General features: G+C 41.3%; 1 protein-coding gene across 2 annotated transcripts in view; it reads left to right on the top strand.

Moving 5' to 3' along the window:
• ELP1 (elongator acetyltransferase complex subunit 1) overlaps nt 1–13,112 on the top strand; it is a 62,684-nt gene extending 49,572 nt beyond the window's left edge. Inside the window, exons 34-37 of one of the 2 annotated variants that reach the window (XM_086315827.1) lie at nt 5,716–5,843; nt 6,638–6,792; nt 8,871–8,946; nt 11,622–13,112. In XM_086315827.1, coding sequence (XP_086171953.1) covers nt 5,716–5,843; nt 6,638–6,792; nt 8,871–8,946; nt 11,622–11,689 — 427 coding nt within the window. In that variant the 3' untranslated portion in view covers nt 11,690–13,112. Of the gene's footprint in view, nt 1–5,715; nt 5,844–6,637; nt 6,793–8,870; nt 8,947–11,621 lie in introns of those variants that run through there. The other variant, XR_015132083.1, reaches the window with a different exon arrangement.
• The last annotated feature ends 116 nt before the right edge of the window (nt 13,113–13,228 follow it).

Below are 13,228 nucleotides of genomic sequence, written 5' to 3'. Positions count from 1 at the left end.
TGTGGGATTCGGTGGGATAAACAGAAACTGCAGGAAAGCCACCCAGACTGGGCTTTTGGGAGTTGGGGTGAGGGTCCCAGATGAAACAAATGGCATAATTAAAGACCTCTGAGGCAGGAAAGAATGTGGGGTTCATTTATACATTTTATGATATTCAAATTCCAATCTGATATGTCTGTCTTCTTACTTAAATTTAATTTTGTTGCCTTTAAATTTATTTGCTTTTTACTACAAAATTGAAGCTGATTGTTCTCATTGTTCCAGCTGTGATTATCAGATGTAATCTCATTTTATTCTGTATCTTATTTTTTTTTATTTTTATTTTTTTACTTTACAATATTGTATTGGTTTTGCCATACATCAACATGCATCCGCCACGGGTGTACACGTGTTCCCCATCCTGAACCCCCCTCCCTCCTCCCTCCCCATACCATCCCTCTGGGTCATCCCAGTGCACCAGCCCCAAGCTTCCTGTATCCTGCATCTTAATCAAAACTTCAAGGCCAGGCATCACTTTTTAGGGCTTTCCTTATTATTTCCTGCCTTTTCGCTACCAGTTGAATTTCACGTATCATTTTAACACCTTCACCATTTTCCCCAAAATACAAGCACCATCTGTATATACCCTGGTTTCCCCAAAAGTTGGTGACCATAGTTATTGCTACATTCACTTTAATCTGCTGAGCACAAGGAGAGTCCTCTTTTTCTTTATTGAGGCATGATTGACAATGTTGTGACGATCTCAGCTGCACAGCACAGTGATTCAGTTATACACATACATGCATTCTTTGTTTCTCTTTTCTTCCATTGTGGTTTATCATAGAATATCGAATATAGTTCCCTGTGCTATACAGTAGGGTGTTGTTTATCCATTCCAGTGTAGTACTTTGCATCTACCAACCCCAAACCCACAGTCCATGCGTCTCCCTCTCCCTCTCCTCCCCTTGGCACCCACAAGTCTGTTCTCTGTCTGTGAGTCTGTTTCATAGGTTCATTTGTGCTGTATGTTAGATTCCGTGTATACATGACACCCTAGTTCTTTCTCTTTCTGACTTACTTCACTTAATTTGATAATCCCATTTGCATCCATGATACTGCACGTGGCATTGTTTCATTCTTTTTATGTCTGAGTAGTATTCCATTGTATGTATGTACCACGTCTTCTTTATCAAGTCATCTGTCAGTGGATCTTTAGGTTGTTTATGTCTTGGGGCTGTTGTGAGTAGTGTTGCTATGGACATAGGGGTGCATATGTCTTTTGGGTTAGAGTTTTCTCCAGGATATGCCCAGGAGTGGGATTGCTGGATCATATTGTAATTCTCTTTTTAGTTTTCTGAGGGACCGCCATACTGTTTCCATAGTGGCTGTACAAACTTACATTCCCACCAAGAGTACAGGAGGGTTCCCTTTTCAGCATACCCTCTTCAGCATTTGTTGTTTGTAGACTTATTAATGATGACCGTTTTGACTGGTGTCAAGTGGTACCTCACTGTAGTTTTGATTTGCATTTCTGTAATAATTAGTGATGAGCATCTTTTCACATGCCTGGTGGCCATCTATCTGTATGTTTTTTTTTGGAGAAATGTCTATTAAGATCTTTAGCCCATTTTTTGATGGGGTTGTTTGGGTTTTTTTGTTGAGTAGTATGAGCTGTTTGTGTGTTTTGGAAATTAAACCCTTATCTACTGCATCATCTGCAAACATTTTTCTCCCATTCCGTAGATCGTTTTCTTTTTTTTTTTATGGTTTCCTTTGCTGTGCAAAAGCTTGTAAGTTTGTTTACTTTTGTTTTTATTTCTATTGCCTTGGGAGACTGACCTAAGAAAGCACTGGTACAATTTATGTCATAGAATGTTTTGCCTATGGTGTCCTGTCTTAATTATGTTTAGGTCTTTAAGCCATTTTGAGGTTATTTCTGTGTACAGTGAGAGGGTATGTTTTAACTGCATCTGTTTACATGTGGCTGTCCAGCTTTTCCAACACCAGTTGCTGAAGAGGCTTGTTCCCGTTTTATATTCCTGAGTCTCTTGTAGAAGACTAACTGGTAGTAGGTGTGTAGGTTTCTTCCTCGGCTCGCTCTCCTGCTCCACTGAGCCACATGTCTGTTTGTGTGCCAGTGCCGTGCTGTTTTGATTCCTGTAGCTCTGGAGTGTGTCTGAAGTCTGGGAAGGCTATGCCTCCTGCTTTATTCTTTTTCTTCGGAATTGCTTTAGCAGTTCTGGGTCACCTATGGTTCCATAGAATTTGGAGATTATTTGTTCTAGTTCTGTGAAACTGTCATGGGTCATTTGATAGGGATTGCATTACATCAGTAGATTGCTTTGACTAATATGGCCATTTTAACAATGTTAATTCTTATAGTCCAAGAACATGGGATTTCTTTCCATATCTTTGAATCATCTTCAGTTTCCTTTCTTAATGTTTTATAGTTCTCAGTGTATGAGTCTTTAATCTCCTTAATCAGGTTTATTCATAAGTATTTTGTCTTGGGGACTGTGATGTTGAAAACTATTGTTTTTTTACATTTCTTTTCTGATATTTCATTGCTATTGTAAAGAAATACAACCAATTTCTGATGTCATTCTTTTATCTTGCTATTTTGCTGAATTCATTTATCAGATCTAGAAGTTTTTATGTGGAGTCCTTCAGTTCAGTTCGGTCTCTCAGTTATGTCTGACTCTTTGCGACCCAATGAATCGCAGCACGCCAGGCCTCCCTGTCCATCACCAACTCCTGGAGTTCACTCAGACTCACGTCCATCAAGTCACTGATGCCATCCAGCCATCTCATCCTCTGTCGTCCCCTTCTCCTCCTGTCCCCAATCCCTCCCAGCATCAGAGTCTTTTCCAGTGAGTCAACTCTTTGCATGAGGTGGCCAAAGTACTGGAGTTTCAGCTTTAGCATCATTCCTTCCAAAGAAATCCCAGGGCTGATCTCCTTCAGAATGGACTGGTTGGATCTCCTTGCAGTCCAAGGGACTCTCGAGTCTTCTCCAACACCACAGTTCAAAAGCATCAATTCTTCAGCACTCTTTCAGCTTTCTTCACAGTCCAACTCTCACATCCATACATGACCACAGGAAAAACCATAGCCTTGACTAGACGAACCTTTGTTGGCAAAGTAATGTCTCTGCTTTTGAATATGCTATCTAGGTTGGTCATAACTTTTCTTCCAAGGAGTAAGCGTCTTTTAATTTCATGGCTGCAGTCACCATCTGCAGTGATTTTGGAGCCCCCAAAAATAAAGTCAGCCACTGTTTCCACTGTTTGCCCATCTATTTCCCATGAAGTGATGGGACCAGATGCCATGATCTTCGTTTTCTGAATGTTGAGCTTTAAAAGCCAACTTTTTCACTCTCCTCTTTCACCTTCATCAAGAGGCTTTTTAGTTCCTCTTCATTTTCTGCCATAAGGGTGGTGTCATCTGCATATCTGAGGTTATTGATATTTCTCCCAGCAATCTTGATTCCAGCTTGTGTTTCTTCCAGTCCAGTGTTTCTCATGATGTACTCTGCATATAAGTTAAATAAGCAGGATGACAATATACAGCCTTGACGTACTCCTTTTCCTATTTGGAACCAGTCTGTTGTTCCATGTCCAGTTCTAACTTTTGCTTCCTGACATGCATACAGATTTCTCAAGAGGCAGGTCAGGTGGTCTGGTATGCCCATCTCTTTCAGAATTTCCCACAGTTTATTGTGATCCACACAGTCAAAGGCTTTGGCATAGTCCGTAAAGCAGAAATAGATGTTTTTCTGGAACTCTCTTGCTTTTTCAATGATCCAGCAGATGTTGGCAATTTGATCTCTGGTTCCTCTGCCTTTTGTAAAACCAGCTTGAACATCTGGAAGTTCACGGTTCACGTATTGCTGAAGCCTGGCTTGGAGAATTTTGAGCATTACTTTACTAGCGTGTGAGATGAGTGCAATTGTGCGATAGTTTGAGCATTCTCTGGCATTGCCTTTCTTTGGGATTAGAATGAAAACTGACCTTTTCCAGTCCTGTGGCCACTGCTGAGTTTTCCAAATTTGCTGGCATATTGAGTGCAACACTTTCACAGCATCATCTTTCAGGATTTGGAATAGCTCAACTGGAATTCCATCACTTCCACTAGCTTTGTTCGTAGTGATGCTTTCTAAGGCTCACTTGACTTCACATTCCAGGATGTCTGGCTGTAGGTCAGTGATCACACCATCGTGATTATCTGGGTCGTGATCTTTTTTGTACAGTTCTTCTGTATATACTTGCCACCTCTTCTTAATATCTTCTGCTTCTGTTAGGTCCATACCATTTCTGTCCTTTATCGAGCCCGTCTTTGCATGAAATGTTCCCTTGGTATCTTTAATTTTCTCGAAGAGATCTCTAGTCTTTCCCATTCTGTTGTTTTCCTCTATTTCTTTGCATTGATCGCTGAGGAAGGCTTTCTTATCTCTTCTTGCTATTCTTTGGAACTCTGCATTCAGATGCTTATATCTTTCCTTTTCTCCTTTGCTTTTCACTTCTCTTCTTTTCACAGCTATTTGTAAGGCCTCCCCAGACAGCCATTTTGCTTTTTTGCATTTCTTTTCCATGGGGATGGTCTTGATCCCTGTCTCCTGTACAATGTCACGAACCTCATTCCATAGTTCATCAGGCACTCTAAATCAGATCTAGGCCCTTAAATCTATTTCTCACTTCCACTGTATAATCGTAAGGGATTTGATTTAGGTCATACCTGAATGGTCTAGTGGTTTTCCCTACTTTCTTCAGTTTAAGTCTGAATTTGGTAATAAGTAGTTCATGATCTGAGCCACAGTCAGCTCCTGGTCTTGTTTTTTTGACTGTATAGAGCTTCTCCATCTTTGGCTACAAAGAATATAATCAGTCTGATTTCGGTGTTGACCATCTGGTGATGTCCATGTGTAGAGTCTTCTCTTGTTTTGTTGGATGAGGGTGTTTGCTATGACCTGAGCATTTTCTTGGCAAAACTGTATTAGTCTTTGCCCTGCTTCATTTCGTATTCCAAGGCCAAATTTGCCTGTTACTCCAGGTGTTTCTTGACTTCCTACTTTTGCATTCCAGTCCCCTATAATGAAAAGGACATCTTTTTTGGGTGGTAGTTCTAAAAGGTCTTGTAAGTCTTCATAAAACTGTTCAACTTCAGCTTCTTCAGCGTTACTGGTTGGGGCATAGACTTGGATTACCGTGATATTGAATGGTTTGCCTTGGAAACGAACAGAGATCATTCTGTTTTTTTTGAGATTGCATCCAAGTACTGCATTTCGAACTCTTTTGTTGATCATGATGGCTACTCCATTTGTTCTGAGGGATTCCTGCCCTCGGTAGTAGATATAATGGTCGTCTGAGTTAAATTCACCCGTTCCAGTCCATTTCAGTTCGCTGATTCCTGGAATGTCAGTGTTCACTCCTGCCATCTCCTGTTTGACCACTTCCAGTTTGCCCTGACTCATGGACCTGACATCCCAGGTTCCTGCGCAGTAGTGCTCTTTACAGCAGCGGACCTTGCTTCTCTCACCAGTGGAGTCCTTAGGGTTTTCCAAATGTAGTATCATCCCTATCTAATGACAATTCCTAATGACCTTTCATTTCTTTTTCTTTTCTGATTGCTGTGGCTAGGACTTCCAGTACTGCGTTGAAGAGAAGTACTGGGAGTGGGCATCCTTGTCTTGTTCAGATTTTAATGGGAAAGACTTAAAACATCTCTAATTTCTAACAGGCGGTCATCTAAGAATCGGCGCAAAGCGGAGCGGAAGAAGCACAGCCTCAAGGAGGGGAGTCCACTGGAGGATGTGGCCCTTTTGGAGGCATTGAGTGAAGTGGTGCAGGGGACTGAGAAATTGAAAGGTATAGTTTCAATACTGATGATTCTTGCCAACATAAAAACCCTAGTAAACACATCACTTCTGGGCACATTTGTAAAACAAAACTTCTCAGCCCAGAGGCCTTTCTCATTGGCATTCATCTACCCAAGATGTGAAGGACGATCATTAAAGTCAAAAAGTTTACCCAAGGCCACACAGAGCCTAAACTGTTAAGCAGGTTTGCTCTGGGATGAAAGGTTAAAATCCAGTCCATCCCCTTCACTTGCTACATCATGGACTTGGGAATAAGTCTTATTAGTCTGGAGAAAGACATCTATTTTTCTATTTGGCCTTTTGGGAAGTTCCCTGGGAGCTTCCCAGATGGTGCTAATAGTAAAGAACCTGCCTGCCAATATAGGAGATGTAAGAGATGCAGGTTCGATCGCTGAGTTGGGAAGATCTCCTGGAGGAGGGCATGGCAACCCACTCCGGTATTTTTGTCTGGAGAATCCCCATGGACAGAGGAGCCTGGTGGGCTACAGTCCATACAGTCAGAAAGAGTCGGACACGACTGAAGTGACCTAGCACACACGCATGCATCGCTGAAACCAGGATAGGGATTGAGGAGACACTAACCTCCTGCTTGGGCTGCCATGGGTTTGTTTTCTTTTTGTAGTAGATATGTTAAATTATTCTAGCTTTGGAGGAGAAAGGAGAAAATATGGAAGATATTGTGTGGTATTAGATATTTTCTGCTTGGGAAAGAATCTCTGTTAGGGTTCTAGCAATGGAGTTGGTATTACAACTTAACCACTCTCTCAAATTTCTTCTCTCTAGATGAAATATGCCGTATTTTAAAGATGCTCTTTCTCTTTGAGTTTGATGAGCAAGGAAGGGAATTACAGAAGGCCTTTGAAGATACTCTGCAGTTAATGGAAAGGTCGCTTCCGGAAATTTGGACTCTCACCCCCCAGCAGAGTTCAGCTACACCTGTAAGTTTTCCTCAAAAACACAATGTGCTTTTCATGTTAAAATCGCTTTCACAGATTATTACTCTCATAGTGTCTTGGCAGTCAAAGCGAAAGATTTTCCTTTTCTTAAAACATACCATACCACAGTTAATTATCTTAGCAGCTGTTGGGAAGAAGATTTTGTGATTGACCGTGTAGTTCATCGTACACCTTGGCTTAGGTTGAGTTTGCTTTTAGTTCTCTTTCCACATGAAACCTCTGTCACGGAGAAGATGGGAGTCCGATGGTTGCCCCTGACCTTCAGTGAAATTGTTAAGGGTCGACTGGAACTAGCCCCTCACCTCTCTGTTCACACTTATGGATGGGATCGGAAGTCTTTAAAGGAAGCCCAGATAATGGCAGTAAATTTGACTTGTCACTTCTGTGTTGTTATGACATGATTACTAATTATGTTAAAGCTGTTTGTGTCCCATCAAGAATTCTGATGTTTTGTCATCTATTTATTGTTTATATCTGCACAGTCTCTTACAGCTCAGGTCTGTTGCTCAGCGTTTTGCTTTTGATTCTGAAAGGCTGGTCTGTCTGTCGGGGTCCGTTAAGGACAACGGAAACCACAGCTAATATTTTATCAGAGAGCTTTTAATAAATGGAACTGGTTAACCAAGTACTAGAGGACCAAAAAGGCAGAAGGGGAGCGCAGAGAAGGAACGCTGGGATAGTAGTGTGGGCAGCAGCGTTCACCCCTAGGGATGAAAGAACAGAAGGAAGAGTTTGAGATTCTTAGAATTTAGACGCTTGGAGGTGGGCCTTGCAGAGCCGGTTCTGGAAGCTCCGTGAAGCAGGGGCAGCCATCTCGTGCTGGTATTTCTGAGGGGGCAGATGAGGCTGGTTCAGAGTGCATAGAAATAAATGGAAACTGGAATGAAGAGATGCTGTGGGGTAAAGAGCCACTGTTGAGTGGAAGCAAGCAAACGAAGGAACAGAGCCCATCTCCTTCCTCCATCCAGCCTCGGCCTGTCCCTCCGTCGGCTGCTCTTGTTGAAGAATAACAGCCGTCAGAGGAGGGGTGTTTTCTCAGGCCCACAGTCCCAGCCTCAGAAGCAGTGCACAGAAGGGTGGGTTTGGAGCTGAGACAGAGGCCGAAAGTCAGCTCATAGCCTTATGAAATACATGAGCTTACTGGGTCTTGATTTCCTCGTTTATAAATGAGAATAATATTCTCTGGTATACTTCACTGAATGTTTTGAAGGTTACATGACAAGGTAGATATCAAAGCATTTAAAAGAAAAAACTCTAAAAGCAACTAAGAGTTAGCCTCCCATAAGCACTTGAATTTACTATAATAGGTATTTCCTAGAAGAAATGTGATCACCTTCAAAACTTGTGATTTTGAAGCTAACAATTTACAATGCCTCCCCAGGCCCTCCCTTATCTCATCGATTCAGATCATATTAACGCCTAAGATACCAGTTTAGGAGTCTTTTAGGGGAAATGACAGGAAAATTGTGTTTTTGCTCTGGTTGGTAAAGCACGGTCATGTCACGTGTGCAGGATACCGTGGGTCCCAGGGCAGTGCTTTAAGCATGTGGATCGCTGCTGGGCGTGCGCCAGGAGGGGACGGGCCAGAGCTGAGTGATGGCAGGGCAGAGGGCCTGGCATGTGCCCTCCGAGGCTCCTGCAGGCGTGGGATTCCTATGAAGTCTCTTGTTCACCTTGAACACACGTGAAGTTTGCATTCTCCTCCGTTTTATGTACATATTATTTTAATGTAAAAATTCTCACAAATTTTTGAGTACAGTTTGATGCTCTGTGTATTCTATAATCTGTTATTGTACCCCTCCCCAGGGTTTGGCTCACTCATTTGGAAAGGACCAGGTGTTTATCACTGAGCTTTTCCTTTTCTGTTTTCCCCCCATCATTACCTTCTGGTAGACAGGAGATATCAGGGCCTGAATGGAGACGGGAGAAACTGTCAAATTAAAATGACATATATGTTTGATGTCATAATGAAAATGGAGGGCTACTTATTGCTGCAAAGGTATTTGCAGTTATCAGAAGTATAAAATAATCTTTGCTGATTCAGTCTACTTTCTACTTAGGTTCTAGGTCCCAATTCTACTGCAAATAGTATCATGGCCTCTTACCAACAACAGAAGACTTCAGTTCCTGTTCTTGGTTAGTATTTTTCTCTCTAAATTATTATAGTACTAAGCAGAAGAAATATATTTTTGTAAGTGTTGAGGTTAGTAGTATAAGGAGAGATTGGGGAGTCACTGCAACTTTTCCTCTAAGTCTATCTGTAGTAAAATTAGTTTAATCCTTTAGTGTTAGGAACCTGGGTTGGGGGATGAGAGCTCCAGTGTGATATTAAATGTATAATTTTTTAAAAACTTGTTCTGACATGCGCACTTGTCAGTGCAGTGGCATATACGCATCCATACAGGTACATCACAGTTGAAGTTTGAGTCTAAACAGTCTAATTTGCACATACATTTTAAGAATTCTTCTGAATCATCAGTTTTGGCTCTTGGCAGTTTTGCATTGTGTCTTGGGGACATTTTCACATTTCTTGCTTAAGAGCCAGACCTTTTTAGTCATCCTTAGGATTGATAGTATAATTTGAAAACAGATCCAAAGAAGGTTATCATTTCATCTGCATTTCCTATTGAATTATACATAAAATGTTTCTGCTTATTTTGGGGGGTAGGGGGTTACATATTCCTCAAAGTTAAAAACCCTAAAGGCTTTCTTTTCAAAGTTGGTTAAAAAAACTTTTGACGGATCAGTTTGGTGCCAAAGTGTTTGCCCTTCACGTGGATCCTTCCAGCATGGTAACTTCTTTTCAGCTTCGAAAAGTTGCTGTAGTTGCTGTTTGCGTTTCTGGCATGTGGCAGGCAGCATTCTGAAAGTTTTTCATTTAAATGCTATATTGTGTTAGCATTTTGATGACATTTGAAGTAGGCTTTGTGAGAGCCATGTCAAGTTTAACCTTAATGGTATATTTTGCTACCAGGAATATACTTACCACCTTCCATACCAGCTAAGCTCATATATCCAGACAGTTAACTGCTGTATCCCTAGGTCCCCTTCTTCCTGGAGGCTGGCAGGCCGCTTCTGGTGTCAGTCCCAAAACACACACTGATTTCTGAGATGCTCACAGTTCATCCCAGACGAGAGGCTGTTTGGTAATTAATCCAGGCTGTGTGGTGTCTCTGGCCCCTGTTTTCCTCACTGCTGGCTTGATGCTGGCCTTCAGGTCAAGTCCAGTCACACATCTTTCCCTAGGGTGGTCTAGTTGGCTTTATCAAAGAGCACTTTCATTTCCCAGCTGTGCCTTGAAGACTTTTAAAATTTTTAGGCTGCTCATTATCAGCAGCCTCCAAATTTGTATTATGTATCATGAGCTCATTATGTGTATTATCCGTGTCCCTGTGTAGGAACACTGGTATAGACTGTGTAGGAAAAGAGAAGTGCTCATAACCCAAAACGGAGAAGGCAGTGGCACCCCACTCCGGTACTCTTGCCTAGAAAATCCCATGGATGGAGGAGCCTGGTAGACTGCAGTCCATGGGGTCGCTGAGTTGGACACGACTGAGCGACTTCACTTTCACTTTTCACTTTCATGCATTGGAGAAGGAAATGGCAACCCACTCCAGTGTTCTTGCCTGGAGAATCCCAGGGACGGGGGAGCCTGATGGGCTTCTGTTTATGGGGTGGCACAGAGTCAGACACGACTGAAGCGACTTAGCAGCAGCAGCAGCAGCAGCATAACCCAAAAAGGGGCAGATGAGCTACTCACAGAATCAGTGCCACTCAAATATTCCTCGCCTGCCCCTGCCCAGCTAACACCACAGGGGAGCAGTGACCTGAGGGGCATTTTCTGATTGCTTCATGTTTACCATCAATGCAGCACCACACAAGTTGATTCCACGTCTTGCAAAAATGGAATCCGTTTCATAAAATGGATTCACGTTTTACCAGAGTAGTGCTTAAATCATAGACCAGTTGGACTTGTTATGGTTGATAGCAAAATTGCTTTGACTATCAAAGGATAAAGAGAAGTCCTTGGAAAAATTGATAAAAGTCCTCAAAGTATTTTTATGAAATGACTTTCTTTGTGCTATGAAATCCAAACACAGAAATATGAAAGATGTCAGGGCTTGCTGTCATAGTCTTTCAGAATAGTTTCTTTCCTGCCAATAAGTTAATACGTGGTATTTATACTAAGAAAGAACCTCTTTACGTATTTTCTCATGTTTCTACTTATTATTTATTATTCCTACTTAAATAACTCCATAAATGTATCTGAAAGAGGGCCTGAAAGTTTTATCTGACAAATTTTCTCCAAGTATCACCTGCCTCTTCTAGTTATTTATTTTTTAAAGTCTTTTCTGTCTGTTAGCTTTACTTACTGAAAACATGCCACCAGTTTTTTCTTTAAGTCTTAAAATTGAGGTAAATTTTACATACAGTGAAATGTACAGATCTTTTAAGTGTATAGTTTGATGAAATTTAATACATGTGTACAGCCTTGTCATCACTACAACCACCACACTCTCCCATTTGAAATACAAAATATTCTTTCCCTTTGAATCAGTTAGTGGGCCTGTTTTTCTTCAACCCTGTCCCCTGCGTGAAGTTCAAGTGGAATTCCTCTTTTTGGAGCAGGTCCTCTAGGCCGTGTTTGCTCTGACCAGGAGGTTGTTAGGGTAACACGAACATTAACTCTGCTTCTGAAGCTCATCTTGTAGGTGCAAAGCCCAGTCACCTCGTTTTAGCTTAGAGCGATTGCCTCAGCTCCCACCAACAGGAAAGAGTGTGTCTCTTACAGTTTCTTTCCTTTCCTTTAGATGCTGAGCTTTTTATGCCACCAAAGATCAACAGAAGAACCCAGTGGAAACTGAGCCTTCTAGATTGACTGTGACCTCAGCTAGGAGACTCTGGCAGAGAAAGCTGTCTTCCTTCTACTCCTCACTCCTCGAGGCCTGGCTTTGGGAACTGGGAAGAGAAGACCATCTACCTTAGCATTGGGGAGAGCTGCTCTGTACAATGGACCTCGGCAGACACAAATTCTGTTTTATTTTATTTTGCATGTAACTAATCATTAGCAAGACTTTAAGCTTCAACCAACAGAGCATCATTTTGTAAAAGTTACTGTTCTTTTACTTAGTGCTGGTTGAGAGCATATTCCTGGTATTTATGGTAATCAGGACTTTGGGTTTGATTCCCAGCTATGGATCTGAATCATATTGGGACCACAGACAAATCATAGAATTGATTTGTGCCTCAGTTAATTGGGAGTAATGTTACGTGGCTTCTATCTCAAGTGTGAAGAAAAGTAAAATAATGTTTTTAAATTGTTTTATGTTCCTTGAGGAAAGCATTATATATAAATAACATGGCTATTAGTGGTCTCAACATTTGGTCAGATTCAATCATTTAAATGACTTCTTCACCTTGAACTAAGCAAAATGAAAATCGAAATCGATTCTTTAATGTTCTGAGCTTTCCTATGCTGACAGTAATATCTTACCAGGTCATGTGCTTCCAGTTGCAACCAGCTTGAGCCTTCTGTCACTACAGTGTCCATGGGGACTATTTTTACTGCCTGTGAATGTTCTGCTAGAATTAGCAGTATCAGCACTGAACAGTCGAGAATTTCTGAAACAGTGTTGTGCGCACTTGGGATGGTGAGCAGTGTGCATCAGGTGGCACGCGCAGTAGTGAGTTACTCCTTTTCCTCCGAATGTTGCTTCTTGTAACATAGTGTTTTTGTCAGTGTCTAGGCCATTTCATTTATTTTTCTTTATGGTGCTTAACTGACTTCTGTCTTTAAGTTATTTTCTTTGGAAGAAATGGAAATGTTTTCTCTTTTCGGTGAGTCTAGAAGCAGCTTCATTTTGACAACAGTTTTGTTGCTGAGTTCTTGGGTAAGGCTAACAATCTCTTCCACGCTTTAATATCAGAATCAGACTTCTATTTCTCTATGTAAGCTAACAGTAAGTGCTACTTTTGATCCTCAGAGTGTGGATATACCCAGAATTGTGTAACCAAATAAGCCTTTCCCTAATAATAATGTAAACTACAGAATCTAGGTGTGTTCATTGTACAGTTCAATTTTTGTGTGTCTGAAAATGTTCACAAAATAAGAGAAAAAGAAGATCTGTAATTAAGTGCATAGCATCGAAAGGCTGCAAGTGCTTTGTGACTACTCTGTGGTGTGGATTACTGAACATGGTAACCTGTACGATGTTTTAATGTAGTGCTCTTGCTATGGATTATAGTAAAGGGATCCATGCTGATGGATTGGAAATAGAAGTAAACATGTCTTGATAATGGCATGATTTTGCATGAAAATTCACTTTCCTTAAAATAATGTAGTGAAGCAGCAAAAAATAATTTGTGTGAATACAAATTACTGTCACTTACTCTCATCTGAGCAAGATGGGATTTTATT

Source organism: Bos grunniens, chromosome 8, assembly GCF_055505025.1.
Source record: "Bos grunniens cultivar Pamir isolate PY7600 chromosome 8, Bosgru_T2T1.0, whole genome shotgun sequence".
In the NCBI taxonomy this organism is placed as follows: domain Eukaryota; kingdom Metazoa; phylum Chordata; class Mammalia; order Artiodactyla; family Bovidae; genus Bos; species Bos grunniens.
This window is presented reverse-complemented; position numbering and strand designations above follow the sequence as displayed.